This window comes from Lathamus discolor, chromosome 1 (assembly GCF_037157495.1).
Source record: "Lathamus discolor isolate bLatDis1 chromosome 1, bLatDis1.hap1, whole genome shotgun sequence".
Lineage (NCBI taxonomy): Eukaryota > Metazoa > Chordata > Aves > Psittaciformes > Psittacidae > Lathamus > Lathamus discolor.
The window spans coordinates 121,456,803-121,478,062 of NC_088884.1; the positions used below are offsets into that span (position 1 = coordinate 121,456,803).

The 21,260-nt window shown below is 38.1% G+C and overlaps 1 protein-coding gene across 4 annotated transcripts; it reads left to right on the forward strand.

Moving 5' to 3' along the window:
• Positions 1–825: 825 nt before the first annotated feature.
• On the forward strand, positions 826–20,999 carry TMEM144 (transmembrane protein 144). 4 transcript variants are annotated; one of them, XM_065693476.1, is made up of 12 exons: positions 826–908; positions 4,968–5,164; positions 6,416–6,538; positions 6,931–7,030; positions 7,556–7,636; positions 9,528–9,609; positions 10,716–10,789; positions 11,696–11,814; positions 13,209–13,328; positions 13,800–13,897; positions 15,929–15,982; positions 17,108–20,999. In XM_065693476.1, the coding sequence occupies exons 2-12, from the start codon at positions 5,026–5,028 to the stop codon at positions 17,189–17,191; spliced, it is 1,074 nt and encodes a 357-aa protein (XP_065549548.1). In that variant the 5' UTR covers positions 826–908; positions 4,968–5,025; the 3' UTR covers positions 17,192–20,999. The 4 variants fall into 4 exon arrangements, with proteins under 4 accessions (XP_065549548.1, XP_065549537.1, XP_065549528.1 ...); XM_065693465.1 differs by lacking the exon at positions 826–908 and adding an exon at positions 1,146–1,286; XM_065693447.1 differs by lacking the exon at positions 826–908 and adding an exon at positions 1,276–1,361.
• The last annotated feature ends 261 nt before the right edge of the window (positions 21,000–21,260 follow it).

A 21,260-nucleotide genomic window follows, 5' to 3' on the forward strand; every position in this document is an offset into this window, starting at 1 on the left:
TGACTCCTCTGAGATTCATTCTTCCAATGATACCACAGGCAGGATTTTTGAAAACGTTTTATTCAATATCAGGATGCTTCAGAAGCCAAAGCTCATCGCCCCTCTTTGTCCCTGGACACCTGGAAGGATGTAGTTTCAGGTTAAGGTCCTTATTATGCATACTCTCGGTTTCTATGTGCGGGCAGTTCAATGTAACAGATTAATGTTTTTCCTAACATTTTCTTTTATTCTGAATAAAATAATGTAACACAAAGACACACATTGCCTTTAAAATACAAAGTATTTCTTTCTTCCCAGGCTACATTTGTGATTATCATATGGAATGTTGTTCCTCTTGGATGCACTACAGCTGAATTGTTTCCATAGAGATGTTCTGCAGTTCATCTCTCTAAATGTCACACGGGCAGACATTTACATTAAAATGACTGATAAACGGTGCACTCCTAGCTTTACTGAACCCATTGGACTGAGAACTTACACTGGAGAAAAAAAAACCATATGTCCTTATTATGGATAATGCAGATTTGATTTGCAAAAGATGAAGCATTACTTTAGAAGGCTTGTGCTGTGTTCGTAAGGAGATGAATTTGGGCTGCCATCTGGAAACTGTACACCAAGAAGACAGAGAGAAATGTTTGCTTCCTGACTAAACATGCTGACTAATAGTCTGCGCTTTAACCGGTCTGGGCCAAATCCTTACAGGGAAATCTGCAAAAATCCCTTCTTGACATCATGCAAACCATGACGGCAGCTCCCAGCGGGCGGGGAGGCCTCCGGGCCGAGGGAGGAGCCGCACTGCGGACACCCGTCCCCCTCGGGCAGCCGTCCTGCCTTCAAACCGTGTCCGTGCTCTGCGGCCAAAGCAGGGCGCGCAGCACGGTACCAGCGGCGGCCTGCGAAGTACACAGGTGCACTTCCACTGAGCATAAGTAGCGGTCTCATCGGCCGCGTTTCAGGGTGGGGAGGCGTGAAGAAGCTCTTAGCACGCCCTATTTGCCCAAATTTAACATTTCTCTTAGTGTTTCACCCTCCGCCAGACGGGCAGCCGGTGCCCCGGGAGAGCCCCTGCCACCCGCTGGGCTGCCGCAGCCCGGCACCGCCGCCGCAGCGGCTGCCGGCCTCAGGGCATCAGCGGACAAGGGGGGCGCGGCACGCCGCCTCGCCCTCTGCGCTTGCTTCCACCCTCTCCCGGCCCCGGGAGCGGTGGCGAAGAGGCGGGCCGAGGCGAGGGGCGGTGCAGCGGGTGGTGAGGCCCGGACGGGAGGCCGGAGCGGCGGGGCAGGCCTGTGAGCGACCGTGGCGGTAGCTGGCAGGGAGCTGGGCGGGCAGCAGCGGGGGCCGGGGATTAGCGGCAGGCTCAGGCGAGGGAACAGGCGGTGTGGGCCCACTGGTGGCCGCCTCCCCGCTGGCGGCGGGAGCGGAGCGCTATGAGACAGGCCGCGGCGGCCGGGAAAGGTGGCCGCGTTGGGTGGGGGCTCTCGAGCTCCCTGCCGGGGCGCGCTGCCGACCAGTTGTCCTTGCCAGGACCTGGCGCTGCCTTTAGCGGCGGCCTCGGCCTGTCCCGCTTGCAGACTGGGCCTGCCCAGCGGAGCCAACCCCGGGCGTGTTAGCGTCAGTAGGAGCAACATCCGCTCGGCTGCGTGTTTTTCCATGTTTCCTTTACTGAAAGTACTGCCCAAAGAAGGGCCTTCAAATGCATTCATCTTAGGGAAGCGAAGAAACGTTTCTTGAGCAGCTAGCAAGGAGTTGTGGTGTCACTTGAGGATGGCGCTTTGAGCCATCTGGGACTGATGGAAGTCTGCCAAAATAAGGATGAAAGTATCCACCCATGGTGGCAAATAGATGATAGGAGAAACAAATAAATAGTGTGACAAGCAGCCTTTAAAAATACCTTTCAATTTGTGTAAACAGTTTCTTTAGTATCTTGACAACCGCTTGAATCTATCTTGAGGTGACAGTTCTCAAGGGCAGGCTTCTTGATTTCATGCTCATCTGTGGAGATGGCAGCAGTGTGTTGCTGTGAGTGTTGTAATTTGCTGTGTCTCTGTGCAAAGGGAGAAAATGGTGTCATATTTCTGAGGAAACAGGGGAAATACAGATCACAACCTTCCAGTAAGATAAACCAGTGAAGTTAGTAGCATATGGGCAACATGTGCCAACCAAATCAGATTGTATTTCCTCTGCAGCTTGAGTTGCCCTTCAGTAAGAGCTACCTAGCAAAAAGAACCCTTCAATAACAGCAACAATTCCAGTTGTCTCTGCTTGACTTGCAGATACAACCACTATGTTGTAGTATCTTCGCAGCTTCTGAAAGTGCTGCTGGTTTAGCATTTGGTAGCCTGTACTCTTTGGAGGCATATATGCTGCAAGTCCACCTGGCAGTAACATGGGATTGTAGAGAAGAGGCTTTTAGTGATCTTTGAAGCTCTGTGATGTGCAAAGTATGTGCAAAGATGAGCAAAAAAGGCAGCTGTATGTCTGTTCATTGTTTGCTCTTGACAGAGGAACATACGGTTGTAGAGTAACTCAGCCTGAATGGGACCTCTGGAGTTCATCTGCTTCAACTGCATGCTCAGAGCAGTGCTATCAACAAAGTTAGAGCAGGTTGCTTCAGGCCTTGTCTGGTTGAGCTGTCTCTTGAAGGCTTTAAAATGGAGTTGAAAGCCGTGCCTGAAATTTAGACAAATTAGGAGCTCAGTGCCCCAAAATTTGGAAGGTTACAGTTTTAAACAGTCTGAATGAAGCATGCTCTTCCATAGTTAGTTAGAAGTTGTGTTTCCTTTCCATTTTTGGTGTCATGATGTTGGGTCTCCAGTTGTGCAACAGTCTTCAGTGTGCACAATATAGCGATTTTTGGAAGATAAAGGGCAAGCAGAAAAATACGTTGCCCCTCAACATCCAGATTTTTTCTTAGTAGATACAGAACTGAAATATTTTAAAAGTAACATTTCTTTGTCATAAACAAAAATCAAAAAGGCTGATAAACACCTTTAAATTTGAAAGGTTCTTAGTATCTTGCCTGAATAGTGACTTATTTATTTAAAGGCTAAAGTACTGACTCCAGTGTTCATAGAGATGCAGGGTAATCAGATTTATTTCTATGTTCTTAACATCATGAAGTTCTTCCCATACAAAGCCCACCTTTTGTGCCTTACTTGTCCTCTAAATGAATTGAATGTATTCACTCAGTGAAGCATGGCTGATGGAATGAAGATAGCTGATGTAAACCATTATCTTTCTTAATCCATTCATGTAGTATCACAGTGTTTCTTAGCCTGTGAAGTCAGTCTTTGAAGAAATCCCAGCATTATTATTTGCACTGCTTAGTGTCTACAGGTCCTAGATAAGTCATGCTTTATGGAGGAGTCTTAAACACAGTGAAAACTTCCTGGAGAAATCTTATCCTCTAAGTAAGCAGGAAAGATGAAGAGAGAAGGAAAAAATGATAAGATAAATGAAAATACCTGTGCTGTTGTACTTTCCAGATGTGTCTTCTGAATGTCATCTGTGTTTTTAAGTACTCAAAAATACACTGACACCCTTTAAGAGGAAAAAATTATAGAAACTAAGTGGTTATATTAGTTACTGGATTGAACTTTTCACCTGCTACTGCAAATAAATAATTTCAGCTGACACCGATGGCCCTGTGTAAGCTGTAGGTAAAAGCACAATGTCAGCAGATGCACTTCTCAGTGTCCTAAAGACTCCAGAGAAGGTAACGCTGGAGGGTAAAGCAAGATGAAAGGGTGTGCAGCAGCTCGACTCTTCCTTTTGTGCAGAGAGTGTAGTCACAGCATCCTTTACAAGACTTAGCAAAATTTCTGCCATCCTATTTCAGTTTTTTTCCTCCAGACAGTAGCTAGTCCACCTACTCTGGGGAATGTCAGACTACATTAAGATGCCATTCGAGTCAGTATAAATAGCATTGCTTCAACAACAGGATTGCATGTGTATCTCTATAAATATGCCCCTTTATACTCACAGCATATTAGGTATGCTGCTGCCATTTGAAGGTAAATTTCCAAACGCTTTTCTTATATTTAGTCTTTTACATGTGTCTTAAGGTTGTGTATGCAAAGATCGTATTGTTATAGTTGTCCTTAGAGCCACTTTTTCTGTGAAAGTCAGAATCTGTATCTAAAGTATGTATGTAGTACTTCTGTTGAGTGTAACCTCAAGATGAATCTCCCATTCAAAGAAAAAGATATTATGGGATTAAAAAAAGGCTTTGCCTTTCTTATTACAGTGATGTGGAATGAACTAATAAACTTTAGAGGCAGCTTCTTTGTTACCCACAGAAAAAAATGAACCTTTATTCACATTTTGTATCAGCTAGAGCAATCCCTGTGCTTATCTTATGATCCTATATTAATCCCACTGTGGCATCTGTAGAATCTCTGTGCCAGTTCCTGACACCCAGGAAGCAGGGCTGCATGTTGCTATAGCTTCTTCTGCCAATTAAGATTTTGTCTAACCCCTGCTTTTTCACTCATCCCAGTGTGACCGCCCACTTTGGCTACAGGAGTAAGGAATATTCTGGTACCGCATCTCACTAAAGTGTCAGGTCTCTCAAATTCAAGTCCTCATAACCTTTGAGTGCATCTGTACGTTGGTATTGTGTGGTTTTAGACATGCTTTTCTGTGAAGCTGATCATGAAACACACGATAGTGATATATGTGTGTGTGCATCTATTCTTACATTACTTCATTCATGGTGTATGGCAGCTTTCTGTGGGGTTCTACAGTATACTTCCCTGTTCTGCCCAGCTTCTGAGAGATTGATAAGTAGGGTTGTTTAAGTTTCAGATTTCTGAACTAGGTTGGTATTATAGAGTAATAGAATGGTTTGGGTTGGAAGGGAACTTAAAGATCAACTAGTTCAGCCCTCCCTACCATGGGCAAGGACATCTTCTACTAGACCAGGTTGCTTAATACTCCCCATGTCTAATTCCACTCTCTGATTTCAGAATCCACCAGGTCCCTCAGCAAGACAACTTCACAAAAAGAGGCACCTTCAGAACAAAGATGAACATTGGGAAAACTTACAGTACCTTTAACATCAGCAATGGAACAGATCTAGCTATTGGCTTTACCTCGTCCACAGTAGCTGTCCTTCTATTTGGGACAAACTTTGTGCCTGTTAAGAAATTTGATACTGGTGATGGTAAGCTTACTTATATTCTTTTATTTGTTTTGGTAATTTTTGCTAATAAGAATAATATTTTGCCAGCAAATACGAGAGTTTCTATAGTTAGATTTATAAACAACCTTAATGTTTTAATTTTCTTTGCTATTATTGTGGTAGAAAGCAGTAGTGTATTGGTTTAGGATGTGGCAATCCTAGTGTATTTAGGAGAGCCTTTTTATGTGTTGGTATGCACTTCAAGAGTGATGATGTGTATTTCATGACCATTTCACAATGAAAATTTAAATTTCATTTTTTCTACCCTTGTGGGGGTTCTCAAATAAATATGTTATTTATATTGTAAAAGTTGTTGAACTTCAGAGTATTGCCTTTCCATTGGGGACCTAACATAAAATCCATCAAAAATTGAAAATTTCAATTTGATCTGGTGAGTCAGTGAGAGGAAACAATCACTTCTATTTCCTAATTGGAATTTTAACACTTTACTTTTACACCTTTATGTGGTGCATAGTCAATTAACAGATCCCTAGGTCAATAAATCTGCCACTGTGTTACTGCAATAATAGTATCTGCATTACAGGCTGGATATAACCGCTCTCTCTTCTTTGTGCCAATATAGTCCTAACAAGGCAAGGCTATACTTCAAAGCAAAAGTCTTTGCTCAGCTGGCATAAAGTCAGCAGGTCTGCCTTGCTGACCCTTAGAGAATCTGCAAAGGTAGAAGAGATTGGTCCAGAGGTTTTGTCATCCTCAGTGTCCTGGATTAGTGGAAGAGCCTGAGCCCTGAGCTTTGAAGGAGTTTTGTCATGTGCAGTCATCTGTGTTACTTGCTACTAGGGTGGTGGGAGAAGTTTGCAGTTGCAGAACTGAACATCCTCTTTGTCAGAAACCTGTCAAAAGTTTCATGTGTTTGAGAATCAGGGTTTGTTTAAACTTTATCCAGCAAAATATCTTCTGCAGCTGCATACGAAGAATGCATGGTAAGGAAAAGATTGACAGAATTATAACATCCCATCCTAAAATGTATCTTTTGAATATATTGTAACATGGTTCCCTGAAATGCACAAAGGAGGTGGGCACCTTTCATATTTTTCTGTACTATTTTATCTAAAGCATAGATAAAATGCTATAAGATTTTTATATATTTATTCATTTATTTATTTATTATTTATTTAATTTATCATAAAATATATTTATTTGTATATTAAGATATTCACACATGTAATATTCTACAAGTTCTCTTTTGTGTGCATTTGATTTTTTCCATAGGCATGTTCTTCCAGTGGATTCTCTGTGCCTCTATATGGATAGTTTCTTTGGTAGTCAATTTAATCCAGAATTGCCCGCGGTTTTGGCCTCTGGCTATGGTTGGGGGTTTTGTGTGGGCTACAGGTAAGGATAAAGAAATTCTTTTTCTTGAAACCCAAAGTAATCCTAACTCTTAATAAAAAAACAGTGATAAAAATTTGTCAGTATATAAGGTAATAGTTACTTGGTAGCTGTTTGGCTTTTTAAAGTTTTTCTACTACTGGATCTATATCCTTATAGAAAACATTATTTTATTATGCTTATTTTATACAGCAAATTCACACAAAAATAACTTTTAAAATGGTATTGAGGAAAGAAGCAAGTTTAATAAATTTATTTTTATAAAACACTGTTTCCTACCACCTTTGGTTGCCTAAATTTCTTTGCCTTCTGAATAGTCACAGAATCTAAAGCAAAAATATACAAGATTACAGTCTAGTTTTTCACCGATTTGAATTTTGCTTTTTCTATTTCAGGCAATGTTACAGTTGTCCCTATTGTTAAAACTATTGGCTTAGCTCTTGGTCTTTTGATATGGGCTTCTTTTAATTTGCTGACAGGTTGGGCAAGTTCAAGGTAAGTTAGTTTAAATCTCAAGTCATATGTAATTAATGTTGCCAGTTCATCATTAATGACTGCAGTGAAAACACTATCACCAATAAAGAGGATTTATCATACATACAATATCTTTTTTCATCTCAATGGAAAGTACGCAAATTAATTATCTTTTTGTGTTTCCTCTGTCTCGTTAGGAGGATGAATGCCCAGTGAGTTAGTGAGTTCCCTCACTAACATAATTGAGGGAATAAATAATGTATTTGTTAAATGTAAAACTGGTACTCTGCTAGTATTTTTTGTTCTACAGCATGGACTGATAATTTAAATCAACTTCAATTTTTAAATAGATTTTTAAAAATCAATGTGAATTAAAGATTTTTTTTGTAAAGTCGATGTAGCCAACAAGCCAGCCGAAGCACTGATCTGTTATTGAAAATATAAACTCAAGCAGAATTATTTATATGAGTAAAGATTTCCAAGACTGGGTTATAATAGAAGTATTTGTATGCAGTCAAGGCAACTAAGTGAAACTGATTGTTTCAGGTTTGGTTGGTTTGGAATTGACCCAGAAGAAGTATCAAGACCAATCTTAAATTATATTGGAGCTGGGCTTTCACTATTAAGGTAAAAACCTATTCTTATAATAAATACCTGTAATGTAAAATACATATTTAATAACCATGGGGACAATTTAACTAGAGGATACATGTTTTGAAGTATTTCTTGGAAACTGATTTACTGCTCAATTTATGAGCTATCCATACCTAGCTGGTCAGAATAGAAACGTACAATACCCACTACAGTGGTGAAATGGTAGTTCACGAACACAGAAATATATTTTTATGCTGGTAGGCATGTTCAAGGCAAAGCAGTGATATGCTGATTATCTCCCTAGCAAAGTGGTTCAAATAGTTCATTTTCCCCAAATTTTGCAAGAGGAAACACTGACTAGAAGAATCTTGGTGAGGAAGATTTCTGATCTGACTTCACTCAGGGGTATAAATCCTTCCCTCTGAACTGTAGAATATGCGCCAGGACCCCTTCCCAGTTCCTTTAAGGTCCATGAAAAGCCAGAGGCTTTGTATTATTTCTTGTCCTTAATAGCTCCTTGTCTTGTAACTGTTAAACCACACTTAGAGCAACTCCCAAACGATGTCTTCTTTTAGGATCTTCTGAAATGCTTTCTGTTTATATTATTTGTATGAGTGCTCATATTGATCCAAACACATAGGAAAGATGGTCTTTGATATGTAGCAGTGTTCTTGCTTTCTGACTGGGTGGCCAGGAAGGCCTTTCCAGGAACATAATGGTGGCCCTAAATCCAAGGGGCAATAGCCTTGCCATAAGCATGCTAAGCAGTAGCTGAATGTAATGCCTTTAGGAAAAGAAGTGTGTTAAGAACATGGAGATGATGGAGCCATTCTTGATTGCTAGGGGAGAGCCAGTGCCTTAGATTAATGAATTTTGCTTCTGCTCTTCCTCTTTTTGAAGAGCCTGCAGCTATTTACCCATTACTGTTACATGTAGCATGTGATTTTATGAGATACTTAGAAAATAGTAGCAGTACTGTTATTCCTGCCTGATGAGTTCATTCAGCTCACCACCTGCTTCCTGCCTGTTTCTGAGATATCATGGAGAAGTGATCAACAGGGAAAAAGATTGTGACCAAACACGTTTTCCTGGCAAGCTGCACAACGCCTGTGTCTGTTGCTCTGCAGAGTTCAAAAGCATATATTTCATTTTAGCCTCCTGTGTGGAACCTGTATATAGTTTTCTAGTCCCTCTGGAGGAAGCTGACATCTTTTTATACCTACCCTTATTCCTTTAGTAGGAGATGAATCATTCTTCAAATGGAGACATTCTGTTAACAGTTATGAGAAGGAATTCCTATATCATTAAAATATCTTTTGTAAAAATAAAAAACAGATCCTGTGTGTTCTGATTACACATATTTACCTGCAAGCAGTAAAGTTACCCTTTCTTCTTTGTTTTACTTACTTAGTGCACTGGAGCGCAACTGAGCAATCCCTCTTCTCCTTCCACATACGCATGAGGCCCTGTAGGAGCACTATTTCCTCACTCACGTAGGACAGACAACTGAAAACTAACTTTTTTCCTTGAGAACAATGCCAGTGCTGTGCAGGTTTAAGCTGTTCCATACAGAATTTTCAGGCAGCTGTTCCATTGTATGTGTGGTTTAGTACAAAAAGACAGTGTTAACTAAAGCAACATTGTTAACACGTGGTTGTAACTACACACTGTAGAAAGGAGACATTTCAATCCTGTTATATAGAAGAGAGATCTGTGAAGTGATACAAAGACTAATCTATTTATTTGCTTTCACTTGTTACGACTATTAAAAGCAGTTGCATTTTTTAAATATATTGAAGTGACTCTAAGGCAATAATGAAAATAAAGTAGTATGCCTCCGAATAACAGCTTTTGTCTCTGGACGCTGCTTGTTATGTCCTTAGGAGCTGACCTGGTATTTATTGGTCTATTTTTCTCTTCTAAGTGCTGTCATATTTCTTTTTATAAAAACTGAAGTCCAGAGTTCTTCGACTTCATTAGAAAGCACGCCTTTACTGAGAGAAAGTGTAAGTACAGTTGTTATTTTACAGCAGTGAAAGTATATATCCATTTAAAAACAAAACAAAAAAATGCTTAATATTAACCAGATTTGCTAGCAGTTATGGTAGGCTACATAAAACTACATAATTATGTGTTGATTCCAGCCCTAACTATTCTATGATTAATTTGAAAATCTTGTATATAAAACAAAATGTGATCAACAGAAAAGGTTTTTCCAAGTGTTTTTTCTCTATTGTGAGGTGTAAATGACATAGAAGTTCCTTTTCATTATGACAGACAGCATATAAAAGACAGAGTGTGTTACATTCCTATCTGAGAAGAAGAAGCAAGTTTAATTAAAACTTAACTATACAACTGGGAGGGTACTTAGATGAAAGGCAACAATGTATAACTCTTATCCACCAAATCTTTGTCATGTTACTGAGCCAGGAAAATGTCTAAGAGAATTCTTAGCATCAGCTGTGGCACAGATTGGAGGTCAGCGAGGGGTGCCACATTGGCAACAGAAGATAGAGAACAATAGGTTCTTACTACCATTGTCCCTTACTCTTGTAGGTCAGTACTCGGTTGCTACATGAACAGAGTCCCTCAAAGTTTTCTAGCTGTGATCGATGCTCACTAGAGGTTCAAGTCTACCAGACAAATCATAGAAGACAAGCCAATTAAAGGATTAGAATAAAGCAATGTTGCAATTACTTTATGCTGCAGACAGGCCTTAATTTCCCTGTTTGCAAATAGGCCCAATATTCTGATAGTAACACCAGAGCTATCAACAAAAGGCAAACCCACATTATAAATAAAATCTATAGATTATCAAATTTCAGCAAGCACAAGTTCTGAAGGTCAGATCTACCCGCATACAGATTAAAACAAAATGCTAGTGAGTGCTCTATTATGTAGTAAACCCAAAGTGCATATCCAAATTTGCAGACTTCAGCGTAGGTAGATCTAATTATTAGTTGTTTTATTAAAAGAAAATTATTCTACTTTCTTGAGAGTACTTCTGTAAATTCCTTTTGTTTCTGTTTTTATTAGAGAAAAACTGTTCTGCTTAATACAATGTTTATTTGTTTTAAACTAAACTTGTATGAAAACTCTTGGGTTTTTGCAGTCCATTAATGTTTCTGAAGGTACCTCTGATGATTCATGGGTGAACAGACTCTCTCCGGCAAAAAAGAGACTCATGTAAGTTATTAACAGTTCTCTTACTGATACAGGCCAAGTAGCCAGAGAAAGTAACTGAACACAGCGTTAAGAGCAGAATTTTCATCTTGTGGTTTTTCTAGTGCAGTCATGCACTAATAAATTACAGGTTTTAAGGTACTATAGTATGCATACCTATATATGAAGCTGCACAACTGATTAGGTTGTTTCCTTTGTACTGTTGAGTGTGCTTTACCTTACTAATTAAGTATTAGTTACTACTGTAACAGAACAATCATTTGGCAAAGTAAATATCAATAGCAACTATGTAGTCATAGAACTGCTTTTTATCACATGGTTGATTAGCACTCCAGCACAGAAGGAGCCTATGCAAATAGCATGATTCTGGGTGTGGTTTCCAAGTGAATACATCTGGAGAAGGCATGGTGATGTGGTAGGGGGATAGAAGTGTTTCAAGGTAGAAGCAGCAGCTAGCAAGAGGCCAGTGTGGGAAACTGAAACAGTCAAGAATCTGGGGGTTAAAGAGGGAGTGAACCTCAGGAGAGTTATGAAGAATATATAGACTTCAACAGTGCAGCTGGGGGTAGGAGCATTTTAATTTGTTTGTTTGTTTGTTTGTTTTCTCCTAGGTTTGCTTTCAGGAAATCCTAGTTAGTTGGATTTTCTTGTCATTAATCTATACTGTAGATTTTTGGGGCAGTTGCTTGTATTACTTGGCCACAAAGCGTTGGAAAACTAAGTTACTGTTTTGAACCATTTCCACACTAGAAAATAAAAATATGCTAAAATGTATTATTTTTATGGTGTTGCTCGCAATTTTCATATCCTACACAGTCTTTAACTGCAATACTGGATTTGTCTTAAATGTGTTATTGACTTTTTTATGTAACACTTGGCTATTTTTTCCAAATTTTGCTCTTTTTAAAGAGGATGTAGCCTAGCTGTAGTAGCTGGAATACTCTACGGTTCCAGTTTTGTACCAGTACTTTACATCAAGGATCATGGAAGAAGAAATGAAACTGTCTACACAGGAGCAAGTCAGTTTGGTAAAGGCTAATAGATCACTTCTACTTTTTTTTGTCAGTCTTTTGTGTTCTCCTGCTTTTTCAAAGGCATAAAGTGAAATTCTTGATAAGCTTGAAAATAGGTTGTACAGCATACCAGTTTTGCACCGTTATATGTTGTCATAATCATAGTACTAGCACTCTCTTTTTTCTCAGAGATGCATTGCACTGTTAAAAGAACAGTGAGAAACAGCCCAGAGGATACCATGCTTCACTCATAGCTATGTTCCAGAAGGTATTAAATACCAGCAATCTCAAAATGCAAAGTTTGTATGTCTGGAACAAGAGGTAAACAAGGGCACAAGCTTTCCAGTTACCAAATTAGTACATCAGTAAAGGAAGAGGGTTGATCATAACTCATGTGGAGAAGAGATGTATAACAATATAAGTAATTAAAACCTTGTAGGTTTTGAAACAGAATCCTTTTTACATAAGCTTAATTGCCGATTTCAAACATTTCCACAGAAATTTTTTTCTTAAGATTTAGTGTATAGTCTTATCAGGTAATACTAGCTGCAGTTTAAGAGCAACATATTGCTGAGAAGTCATAATACTGCCATTAAGAAATTGTTATGTTGCATACAATTTCTCTTGAATACTACAGCCTATATATTCCCCAGCTAGACATAACAGATGTTAACATTACTATAGCTGCCTGTCCTGTTGAGAATTTACAACTCCAAGGAGACAGCAATCACCTTGCTACGTATAGAATGGTTTGGGTTGGAAGGGACCTTAAAGGTCATCTAGTTCCAACCCGCCTGCCATGGGCAGGAACACCTTCCACTAGACCAGGTTGTTCAGAAGCGATCTCTTTAACGCATACAAAGTCCATAAAGGATTATTGTTATTGATTATGGTGATCAGAATTGTGATACATTCTTCAAGATAAGAAAAGGACAAAACTCTGCCGTGTTTAGCTTCTACAGTATGTGCAGTTGTCTTGCCCTTAAATATACAGAAAAGAAATAAGCCTATATACAGGAGTACAAATGTAGATTGTCAGGAGAGGATGCAGTTATGTAAAATCCCTCCCCCCAGTTTTCTAGCCTCACCTGAGGATTTTCTTGAGGTTTTAATAAATTATTCAGTACTTTGACTAACAGAGTTCCAAAAATAACAACTCACAGAAATATATAAAAGCCTGTAATAAATGCTAAGGTTAACACAACAGTTAATTCACATTTAATATATATGTAATTGACCACATCCATCCAGTCAGACTCACAGCTATGTTGGTCACAATCACAATTGAATTTGGGTTGTTAGAAGTAGCACTATATGGGGTTTTTATCTATGTGCATGCTGTCAGTGAAATTAGTTAAAATTAATAACTGATGTTTCAGACTAATGTAATTTCATGATTTCTCTTTTAGATTTGGATTATGTTTTTGCACACTTCAGTGGAATATTTCTTACAAGTACTGTCTACTTTTTGATCTACTGTGCAGTCAGGAAAAATAAACCTAATGTTTATCCCCAAGCTATTTTGCCAGGTATGACTAGTTTTCAAGTTATAAATTAAGTTCAGCTACTTGTGACTGTTTTAAGTAATCAGTTTAAGCTATGTGTTGGAATTGTAGTTTGCCTTTCAAGTCTCTTCAATTGACCTTTGTCTCTTTTGAAAGATCACTCCTATTTGGTTAATTCATTAAAGTTAGGAAGCAATGATAAATTTTGTTCTAATCTGAAACTGGAGCAAATGACATTGCAGATTTTCAAAAGCTGACTGCTAGAGTGGAGAGCACATTGCCTAGAAAAATATGAACTTTAATTAATTTGCTACTTCAGTTGATGTAGCTGATTTTGTCCCTTGAGCTTTGGTTTATATTATCAGAGCCAGCTTGTTAAAGTAGTTAAAAAAATACATACATGCGGTTTCTGTACTATGCTATAAATACAAATGTTCCACAAATTGCTGTCTATACCTTGCTGTGCATGTTTTTGATTGGGATTTATTTTTCTAGGGTTTGTTTCTGGTGTGCTTTGGGCAGTAGCCAATTGCTGCTGGTTCGTAGCCAATCACTATCTCAGTGCTGTGGTCAGCTTTCCAATAATTACTGCAGTAAGTATATAAAAAATAAAATCTGTGACTAGAATTAACAGTGAAAGGGTTTTTTTCCATCACATTTGTGGAATTAAGTTGAAATTATGACGTCTAGACCATTTTAATCAAGAGTATACATTGCATGTTCTGCTTGTCTGTGACAGCCTTTGGGTTTTTAGGAACATACATGACTGTGCCAAGCACCATCTTGGTCAGTGCCAAGCATAAAAAAAGCCCAGAAGAATAGAAAGTGTGAGTCTTCAGGTTATATAAAAGTCAAGGCTGTGAAACCAGAACTATATCAATTCTAAATAGTAAACTGAAGTGATTAAAAAAAAAATATTTTATGCTTTCATCCCAAGAAGTAAATTTTGTTCTGGATGTTTTCATTTGTGATTTTTATCCTCTAGCAATCATTTTCCTTAATTAAATCGGCTATTTTTTCTTTTTGCAGCTCTTGAGCAAACAGAACAGATCATATATTGCTGAAAATAATGTTCTTATGCAAATGAGGGAAAAATAGGTTGGCCCATTTTGTCTGTTTTAATCCTGTGTATGATACTCTACATTTAAAACACTGTTAATATCCAGAAGTTGCATAAATTTCATCACTAGGTAAAAATAAACTCTGTGTTTAGTTTCTTGCCAGTCTACTAGATGGTGGTGCAAAGGTGGGTAACTTCTGGCAAATGAGAGTTCATAAATATCGAAAACAAAGTTTACTGAACAGCAGTTATTTTGGAAGCAAACTAATGAAACATTAATGGGGATTAAGCTTTGCCTCAAGATGCAGTAAATCAGAATAAACTCTGCAGTATGCAATATAAAAAAAGACTTGGGATCATTCTAATTAGAAATTGAAGGATTTATGGAAAGCAGCTTAAGTAACTTAGTTATCAGCATGCCTAAAGGGCAAGGATGTAAAATCACGAAATGAAAATTTAAGGACAACACTGATGAGAAACCGCCTATCTGGACCACAGGTTCAGAACTGCTTTTTTTCTTCACCCTAGAGAAAATTTCAGACAGTTATTCATCACATGCCTTTGACAGTCTGTTTAATTTTAAAAATACATTCCTCTCGCAGCGTACATTATTTAGAAAATGAAATAACACCTTAGCTATTATTCAAGTAATAGTTGGCAATTTCACTAGGAAACAGCACCCACAAATACATTCAGCATGAGACACTGTTTCCTGCTGGCCTAAATCTGTGTTCTATCAGCTGTACTGAAGACGGAGAGAAGATCACTATCCAAACATCTGTCAAGTGGTTCTTAAAACAGCTCTAATGGGGAGCATTAATAGAGCCAGTTTTTCCTTCATATTCAGATAACATTTTCTCATCAGTCATGAAAATTCCAGTCATTACTCCCACAGGGGGAAAAGTGTATTACCAGGAGTGCTTGGAAATTATCGTTGTGTATCACTGTTCGCTGTTGGCTGGGAAATCTGTACAACAGTATCATAGCTAACCAGTAGTTTTCCTGACCCATCTATCTGGCTGGCTTTGTGCTTTGTCCAGATGCCTGCTATACAGGAAACACATTTTATGTTTCAGTCTCTTGATACCATACTGTGTGATAAAATCAAACTTTGTTCAGCTAGTTACTCATGCTAATAAAGGAAATGTTAGGAATATCCATGGTACCTGCCAGTAAACCTGGATGGTCCTCTGAAATGTGGTAACATTGTCAACTCTAGTTTGGACTTAAGTGTGTCATATTTGGAGCCTACTAAAAAAGTGTAACAGCCAGTGCAGACTCAACAGCATAATTTAGAAAGAAATTGTGCCTTCTTGGGGTTAGGGAGAGGGGGAAATAAAATAAATAAAGTCTGTTGTCTCTTTAGCCCTTCTTGCAGATTTTACTGTGTCTTACTTCATAAAGATTGCAGTGATAGTTATGCTTTTGCCATGAGTGCCATAATTATATGGAATGTAAAGGCCTGAATTTGTTATCCAGATACATTTCAACCACCCTGGGAACAATCATGAGAAGATGGTGCATTTCATGATGATTTAATGTACAAATGAATCTTATTCTTTAGGGTCCTGGTCTTGTTGCTTCAATGTGGGGAGTCCTTGTATTTAAAGAAATCAAGGTAATCTTACTATGTCTCTTACCTAGTCTTTCTTGCTTGTCTTTATTTCTAGGAACAGTATGAATTGGTATACACCTGTATCTCTTAGATTTCTTCTCCTTACAAGTATTTCAGTATGAAGCTGAAAGTCATATCATGCAATATTAAGGTTTCCAAGAAAGCTGAAAAACTGACAAATCTTTACAGGAATGAAAATTTAAATTCTATAATTATATGAGCTGTATTGAGAGTAAATGAAGACTGTATCAGGGCCAGGAGGCAGGATGCCAAGCACAGCCTGAAAACAGTATTTATATGAGCCAGTTCTTTCAGTGGGGCAGGAGAATGAGCAGTTGTCCTAGTAATCACATAGACAAGTAGATTAGACTTTTCAGGTCAAGTTCATCAAAGAACTGAAAAATGAGGCAGAGGTTAGCTGGCATTGCTAATTACAGTATAATGCAGACACCCTAAACCAATACAGCAGTGACTGCCTAGAAGAAGCTAATTTACTGGCTGTTAACATACATGGCAGATATTACTTTTCTAGTGAAATATGAAGCATTGAATGCTAGCAGTGTAATTCTCAGGTTCCCTTAGCTAATCTGTCCAGGATCCACAGGTACCTAATTTGCCATTAGAGATCATCTTTCCCAGTATTTTTGGAGACACTGTGAAATATGTTGGGCATCCCTTCATCAGAACTAGAAAGTCTCTTTTACTCCCGCACTGCAGATTAATGTTGCACCACAATAAAAGACCATCATGTTCATTATCTAAATGCCTGTGATGCACTGAATCTTTCATTCTTTCCATGCATTCTTAGAATAGTGTCTTCATAACTGCTTACTACTTAAAAATAATCTGAAAGTAGACAAAGCCATTTAAAAATACTTTTTAAAATTGCTGAATTAGTTTTATATTTTACTTTAGTGTATGGCATTATATGTTACTTGTATTAAACTGTTTTGAACAGCACGTATGTTACAAACATGAACGAGTAATAAGTTTACCATTTCGTGTAATAAATTTACGAATTTTGTCATAAAATGAAACCCTGGTTATTTATTTTGCTTGTTTTTTTGTGAAGTTGTATCTGTTATAACAGCCTGATATTTTTCTTTTTCTCTCCCTTTGCCTACCCAGGGACTGAAAAACTACGTTTTACTCTTAGTAGCATTTTGCATTATTATGGCTGGATCATTCTCCACAGCTTTTTCTAAAATTTGAAAGGATCTTCTGGACCAGTAGATGGTGCTGCTGTTTAATATACATAGAAAGACAGTATATAGCAATACATAATGATTTTCAAAATGAATGTCCAACATTAACTTACTTCAGGCAAGTGAAAAAGAAAACCTTTGCTCCCATTTGGCGTGAATATCTGGAGATGTTTGCTTCTGCATTACTTGGACCAGTAGCAATATCAAAGGATTTTAATAAATAAAGCTAAATGATTTTATAATTATTAACTTTTTGTTCCGGTTCAGCTACCATGTCATCATAAGTTGCAGTTCACCGTTGTTATGGTGGATAAATGGATTTTAATTCTTAGTCTGTAATTATGTATTTGCAAGCTGATTTGTTTTATTATAATGTCTGTCTTACTGACTTGAATATAAAATATAGCTTGAAATATTCTTTATGGAACTGATACACATGAAGATATGAAGCATTTTTTTAATTTAGAAGCATTATTCTTTAAAGTCATCAATTTACATAAAGATGTTACTTCCAATCACTTCAGAATTTTGAAGGAAATATAGGAGAAAAAAAAAGGTGCTGTAAAATAAATCACTTGTGTTTGCTGCTAAACTGTTTTGCTGCAAGAAATTATGTAGCAGTCAGCGCCAGTGTACAAAGTTTGGGTTTATTTTGGTTGCAACTAGACATTACATTTCTGTGTTGAAATATTAATTATGTAATCCAAGTAGCTTTGGGCATTTTGTGAATACTTACTTTCCTATGCAGCATATTGAAATCTTAAAAATTACGTATGGCAATATTTATTGCATCAAAGCATCAGGCTAAAACTAGCCAATCTGCCCCATAAAGGAAATTCCCTATGAGGAATGTTGCATACACTGTTCCATGACAACTACTGTTTAATTTCTTACCTGTGGCAGCTAAGATCATATATGCAAAGCGTGTTGTCTGAACCTTCCCACAGTCTTTCCTTCAGTATATTAAACAACCCCAGCTCCTGCAGTCTTCCCTTGTTTGTAATGTGCTCATCATTTTTCTTGCTCTTTCCTGAACTCTCACCAAGTATCTGTCTAGAAATCTTAGACATGGCAGTCAGACTACAGTCTTAGAAATAAAATGAGCAGCAGCAGCAAGATTTTTTTGTTTTCATCCAATTTGCAAGCTCTGTTCATGGTTACACATAATAGTATGACACTTGCCATCACAGCTTGGTATTGTTAACATGTTCAGTTTGCAATCATAATTTCTTACACTCTTCCTTGTCTACTATTTATCAGATTTGCTCTTAGAACTGTTAATTAGCCTGATTTTTTCTGCTCTATAGTTATTCCTACCTACATGTCAGAGTTTGGTGTCTGAAAGGGGTTTTTGGCCTTTAAGGCATTTCTCTAGTTTTGCTCTGTATGTTAACCCTGTCCTCCAACAAGTTGGCAGCATTTTCTAGCCAGATGTCATCTAAAAATTTAGTAAACATACTCCCTAATTACTGTAAATAATTTATGAGAATGCTGCGTGATACTGTCCTTCTCTTACTTTTTGATACCTAATGTAATACTTCTTTTCACTCTGTCAGGGAACAATTACTCCTTTGAGAACAATTTTCCTGTCTTGCAGTGGTTTTATTTACACTGCATTCTCCCAGCTTTTATTGAACAGTTGTTCAAGTCAAGATACATGACATGTACTACCTTAATCCCTGATATTGGAAAGAAAACTAATTATTTTTCTTTCCAATATCCAGGTCAGACACAAGTTCTTCCTGACAGTTCCTTGCCTGTTACTTGCTTAGCCCTTATTCTGTTGACTCAAAATATGAGTAATTTGTTCCCATGTTTGTGAAATAACTTGAGTTAAATTGGATATTTATACTTCCCCCGGATCTGTTTCCCTTCTTAAAGATCACAAGAACTTCTATATTCCTGCAATATACTCCATGCCAGAAAATTGCTGATGAGCAAAGAATTGACAGAACCAAAATACAGTGTTCTCAGGCTCCTCTACTTTACAGGTAGGCTTTAATATGTCAGTTCATATTCCTGTTTCACTGATTGCAGTTTGTTAACACTGACTGTAATCTGTGTAAGACTGAAGGAACTGTAACTCACTGGTTTCCTAAAATAATTACAGTGCAATGCAGTATTTATAAGGATAGTGTGATTACAGCGCCAGTCCACTTTGATACACCAGTCAATTGCTCAGCAAGGATCATCTGTTTAGTTTACTACTGTATGCAGGTCACCTTCCACATTTGGTTAAAGTCTGCAAGTACAGTCCACACTATTCAATGAGGTATTCTCTCACTAGTTTATGGTAAGCAAATTACTAATACCTTCATGTTGGAAGATGTTGAGCTAGAACTCTCAGGGAGGAGCACCGTGTCCGCATGGGCTTGGACAGTGAACTAGCCTGTTCACACTACCAGGGTAGAAAGCTAACTTTTAAGGAGCACCACAGGTCTCTCAGGCCACAGAGACCTTCAGAGCACCTTCAAGGGAGAACAGGAATAAGCAGAAACAAAAGGTCAGAGAATAAAAAGATACAAGAATGCATGGCATGAGTAATAACTGAGCTAAAGCATCAGAAAAACAAAGACGACTTGTCTAGTAGAGCAAAGCCCTGAGAGGAAATTGGAGCAAGGGACCAGACAGAGACAAGTGAAGATGTTATGAAGTTGGGTGTATCACAGCAGAAATATATATGGTATCTTTTAGTTGCCTTCCACAGCTGGGCAAGCCACAGTACTCACTGAAGAATCAGTGCAGAGGGGCTGTCATGCAATTGCTGATTGCTCTGCAACAGCTTTGATGGTAATCTGCATCTTCAGCTGTGTGAGAAATAAAGTAGGATCACTGAAGCCTAAATACTGTGGGACCTAGTTTACCCCTGACCTTGGTCAGCTGCTTCCCAACCTGTGCTACAGGGAAGTGGGATAGGCCTCGTCTACTACTGTAGTACCTTGAAACGCTGGGTTTTTTTGGGGCTGTTAGTATCCCAAGTGAATGCTTCTTAGGTTTTTCAGAATTTTAGTGCACAGCTTATAGTGATAGGACAAGCAGGCTACTTGTGCTATAGTGAAAATGTTATGACCGGTTAGCAAGTAGAAAAATTTGTCCTGGCAGTACCTGGTTTTACTTCCTTCAGTTCAAATTCTGTCTTACTCACTGCATTTGTTGTGGTTTGAGATAAATCTGAAAATGGACAATGAAACTGAATCGGCTACACCCATTCCCTGTTAAAGGAGTGACTCTGTCACCTGCTGTCATGTGCAAAAAAATGAAGTTGATCTCTGTGTTGGCAGTAGAGATACATCTATGTTTCTGGCTTAAACTGTTTCATATGCTTCAGTTTGCTTTACCTGAAGAGTCTTTTCTAATATTATCTTGAGCTTCTACTATCTGTCTTGAGGGGTGCTCCTAAATGAGTGGCTGTTATGGCCCCAACATGATTACAGGGAACAGTTGAATCTTCCAGGGTGGGAGCATGTTTACCTTTCCTGGTTTCTTTACAAGGTCATTAGCTTTCTGAAATAAACCGAAACACTGAACTCCTGACCATAGCAATTACCACATAAATATACTTTGATGCAGTTCTCCAGTCTATGTTGTAAAGACATCAGATGTGCAAACTCAATTGCTGAATGCTAATTAAAATTCTTGTTTGTGAAGGCTCAAGTGTGACTTGTATTAAATGCTTTCTGAGATAGCTGCTAGGAAAAATCTCAAGACAAATCTTGATTTGTCTTGAGAACAGCAAAAAAACCCAAAAAAAACCCAAACCCACCTCTTGCAGCTCTTTTCTGTAAAAATAAAAACATTGTGGTAATTCATCAGGATATATGGTTTATATGTGTTTTGTGTTTAATATGTATTTATTCCAAAATATTTTCTCATTATGTTTATTTGGCATATGTTGGATAACTATTCCACTTATTTTCTGAGATTTTCTTATTCTTGAAGTTTTGAGTTGGAAGTAACACTGGTACTTCTTTCATGTTAAAATGCTGGATTAAGAGATATCTGTTTATAGAGCTGTTTATACAAAACAGTCTGGAAGCCACTGAGTTTAGTTAGAGAAAAATCTACAGCTAATAAAT

What these genes read in the sequence shown, in the direction of transcription:
- TMEM144 (XM_065693476.1), top strand. Translation starts at nt 5,026, where the DNA reads ATGAACATTGGGAAAACTTACAGTACCTTTAACATCAGCAATGGAACA. An exon ending in GAAATTTGATACTGGTGATG is followed by an intron (nt 5,165 to 6,415) that starts GTAAGCTTACTT and finishes TTTTTTCCATAG; the next exon opens with GCATGTTCTTCCAGTGGATT. An exon ending in TCCCCAAGCTATTTTGCCAG is followed by an intron (nt 13,329 to 13,799) that starts GTATGACTAGTT and finishes TTATTTTTCTAG; the next exon opens with GGTTTGTTTCTGGTGTGCTT.